We start from the raw sequence: 3,818 nt of genomic DNA, 5'->3' as shown, positions 1-3,818 counted from the left end.
CCCCCCCGCCAACTCTAAAAACAAGGTAAAATAAAATCCTATTTTTTGTTAAATGCAACGTGGCCCCCAAACTTAGTATCTCCTATTCAACTAAGGAATGCAGCGATAAACCATGACTAGAAAAGAGTGAGTAGATTGGCATCTTACATGAGGGTTGAATTGTGATGTCTACAAGTAGGGCCAAAATCCAACCTAGCCAAAATTTTCTTGACATGAATTCCCAGTTGTCTCCAGGTTAGGCACCAAAGTGCAGTGGAGAAGACACACAGCCAAATCTGGATTCCCAGCCTCCCTTAGTAGCTAATTATGCAAATCTTGACAAGATTCCTTTTCCTAAATCTATTTCCTCATTCTGAAAATGAAGATATCACCACCTCCTCAAAGGATGGGGGTGGAGGGAGAAGACTTAAAAAATACATACATGTAAAGTTCCTCCGAGATTGCTTGCCTAACCTAACAGGTTCTCAATCACTGCCAGAGTCTAGGGCAGGGAACGCCTAGTCTCTCAACATCTGCCAAAGAACTAAAGACTGGAAAGTTTAAATAAGATCTTGTTTCCATTCAAATCACATAAAAACAAGTGTACTAGAGAAAATTTTACTTAGCAGGTGAAATAAACCACAAAAAGCATGACTGAAATCTAGTAGACAAAGCCTATCTTATGTAGAAAGGTTATAAGCCCCAAACAAAAAGGTTGGCCATTCTTGCAGCACAATATATTCTCTCTATAAATATCACAACCTGATTTGGCAGGAGAATGAGTGGAATGGAGGGAAAAAACCAAACCTCACAGCATATGACAGGAGCTCTGTTGTGGCACAGCTCTTGATTACTGGCTGGATGGTTAAGAGGGCAGCTTCTGGAGTGAAACTTCCTGGGTTAGACAAAATACAGGCTATCAGGCTATGTCAATTCCTAGGTATGTGTCCTTGGCAAGGTGCTTAAGGTCCCTCAGGTACAGTAGTTTCATCCATAAAACAGGGGCAATATTAGTACCTACCCCCAAGAACTCCTATGAGGATTAAACGAGATCATAGTTGTGAAGTGCTCGGCATACAGTTAAATGCTCTTTGGTCACTCCTTCTTTTCAACTTGAGACAAGGCACAACATTGAAGCATTAAAAAATACCTAACAGCATACCCTTTCCCCACAACTCTGCAGATAAATACCGGTTTAGGCATGCACTGTCACCCTGAATTTGTTCAAATGAACAGTGTTTTAGAAATCAACATATCAACTGCCAATGCTAAAACTTGCTTCCTTTATTTGACCACAGTTTAAGAAAAAGCGAAGATGATGACCAAGTGAAGATACTGAAACACATCCATTACGCAGAGTGGAAGTATCTTCTGTTCTGACAAGCTTCCTTCAAGTTACCACCACTTTGGAGCCTTTGTTAGGAACCTTTCTTCAGTTATTTTTGCACAAAGGAGTCTTTGTTGGTACAATGGCTTCCTCACTGGTTGTTCCCAGACAACCCTTTCACACCAATACTTCTATTAGGGAGCACAATCGGAATTCATCTGTCTATGAAAAGATCTAACAGAAAAAGGTTCTGAGTGTCATCATGATTAAAAAAAAAAAAAAATCACTGGCCGTACTTGTTCCCAATTTTCTTCCTCCTCCAAAGCGTCCAAGTGTAGTATTTCTAAGTCAGTCCTCCAATATCCCATATATGGGACTGCTCCACCCCACTCCTCCATATATGGTCATATCCCACACCCACCGAGAAGCTCATCACAGAAAACCAGGAACCCACTCCTGCCCTGACCCACCATATACGGACAAATACCCACCCTAATACGCCAAACAGAACTTAAGCTCCTCCCTCTACACTAACTTCATTTTTAACAAGTCAAAGTTTTTTGTAAAAGTTGAGTGAATAAATTAAGAGGAGCAAACAAACAAAACTATCTGAAAGCACTTCCAAGTACTAACACCCTCAATTCTTAATGACCCCAAACGTCACCTACAGGTCCAACCTAACGCTAACAGAAACACCCCTCCTCCTTTGGAGAAAATATCCGACAGTCCTAGTGGGACACAGCACCGGCATTAATGAAGCGTGTCTGAACAACTCTAAGCCCATTATTAAAGTCAGGCAGCCAAGAGCTGTGGGCCAAACACACCCCGGCTCTACACAACCATTCCAAAGACTTTCAAGGTCTAGCTTCCTGCACCTTCATATCAGATGCCAACTTTCTGGTCTCCGTTTTCAGAAAACGGAGGGAGGGGGCCGATGGTCGCGTTACCAAGGTAACTATGAAACGTCCGGCAGCTGAGGCCCGGAGCCGGCTGTACCTTCAGATCTTTCTTAGTAACGTCGGTGTGGGAGACAGCGCGAATGGTCCCGGAGAGCCAGGGCCACTCGGCGACGCGCTCCACGTCCCAGCTGTCGTGGCCGCCGTCGCTGCCGTCGGCTGCGGACAGACTGAGAAATCGCTTCCCCACCAATACCGGCCAACTTTCTCCGAGCGTGAGCACCATGGTCTCCACGCCTGCAGGAAGGGCTCCTCCCTGCAAAAACACAAAAACAAAATGCGACGGGGGCGGCCGGTGGGAGGGGGCCGGGCGGAGACTGCGGGGAGGGCGGGCGGAGGGCGCCGAACCCGCGCGAGGACGCGGCCAGCCCCGGGCGGACCCGCACCGAGCCCCTCTCCTGCGCCCTCCCGCCCCCCGGCGCCCTCCCCCGCTGCACACCCGGGGCCCAGCGCCGCGTGACCCTCGCTCTCGCAAGTTTCGCTTTTCCAACACCTCAAACGCAAACGCAGAGGGAGTGAAGGAAGAATTATCTGCGGCTCGAGCGGATTTGAAAGTGTTCAGCCCTCATCCCCAAAAAGAAAAGGCCCCCGGTGCAGAACGCTGATCCGGGTCGGCCGGGTCCCCGCCCCGGGTGGCCCCGCGAGGGAGGGTGGGCGAGCCCGCGATTCTGCACTTGCCCCGCCGCCCCGCCCCGGCGCCCAGCTCCCTGGCCCCCGACCCCCGGGCGCCTGTCCCGCGGGCCTGCGCCGCTGCCAACCCGCAGAGGGGCCGCGCGCTCAGCGCCTTCACCTTTCTTCCCCCTGTCCCCGCAGCCGAGGCCGCGGCGCTCTTACCCCGCCTCCCGCCTCCCTGAGTCACCGGCGACAGCCGCCGTTTCCAGCCGCCCAGCCGACTCCAGCACTGACTTGGTTCAAGAGCTCTCACAAGACACGCACAGCCTCCCGGACCCGCCCCCTCGGAACCGCTTCCGCCGCTCATTGGCTGAGACACAGGAGCTGGGCGAGGCTCCGGGGAAAACAGACTATCACCATTGGTCAGCCTGGTGGGGGCGGGGCCAGAGAAAAAAACAATTCCTTGGCTGCCTCCTCCCTTTCCCCTCCCCCTTTCGACTCCCGGGCGACCCCCATTAGGTTAAAGTACACACAGAATAAGCGAGAGATCCCTCCGCCACAGGCCCATTCTTTCCATTTGTTGCCTCACCGTATGCAAAAAAAAAAAAATCCCGCGAAATCGGTTATCAACTTTGGGGCCCGAAGGAAAATTGCCGTGGCGCACAGATAAGACTGAATGGAGACACCCTGAGCTGTAAGTGTCTATTGGATTGTTCTTCAAGTGCGTAGGCTGTCGACCGAAGACGAGCCTTCCACTTGGCGGAAGAATCTCACAGGAAAGGGTGAGGGCGGTGCAGAGTCAGCGGGGGAGGGAAGGGAAGAGAACGTGCGGTTTCAGGCGTACTCAGCTAGAGGGAGGAGCAACAGTGCTCTGGAGGCTCGTGCGCAGGCGCTTCGCCGAGCTTGGGCTGCTGGGCGAAATGGCCGCGGGAGGCGCAGGCGCA

At 51.4% G+C, this 3,818-nt stretch overlaps 1 protein-coding gene across 2 annotated transcripts in view; it reads right to left on the bottom strand.

Moving 5' to 3' along the window:
- Nucleotides 1-3,397, bottom strand: part of KDM3A (lysine demethylase 3A) — a 59,479-nt gene extending 56,082 nt beyond the window's left edge. Inside the window, exons 1-2 of one of the 2 annotated variants that reach the window (XM_017536639.1) lie at nt 3,097-3,397; nt 2,303-2,518 (exon numbers count right to left, since the gene is read on the bottom strand). In XM_017536639.1, coding sequence (XP_017392128.1) covers nt 2,303-2,488 — 186 coding nt within the window. In that variant the 5' untranslated portion in view covers nt 2,489-2,518; nt 3,097-3,397. The remainder of the gene's footprint in view (nt 1-2,302; nt 2,519-3,096) is intronic. The other variant, XM_037741369.1, reaches the window with a different exon arrangement.
- Between the last annotated feature and the right edge of the window lie 421 nt (nt 3,398-3,818).

The sequence above is a fragment of the Cebus imitator genome, unplaced genomic scaffold (genome assembly GCF_001604975.1).
Source record: "Cebus imitator isolate Cc_AM_T3 unplaced genomic scaffold, Cebus_imitator-1.0 Scaffold99, whole genome shotgun sequence".
Taxonomy (NCBI): domain Eukaryota; kingdom Metazoa; phylum Chordata; class Mammalia; order Primates; family Cebidae; genus Cebus; species Cebus imitator.
The sequence above is the reverse complement of the archived record's forward strand: the minus strand, read 5'-3'. Positions and strand labels throughout refer to the sequence as shown.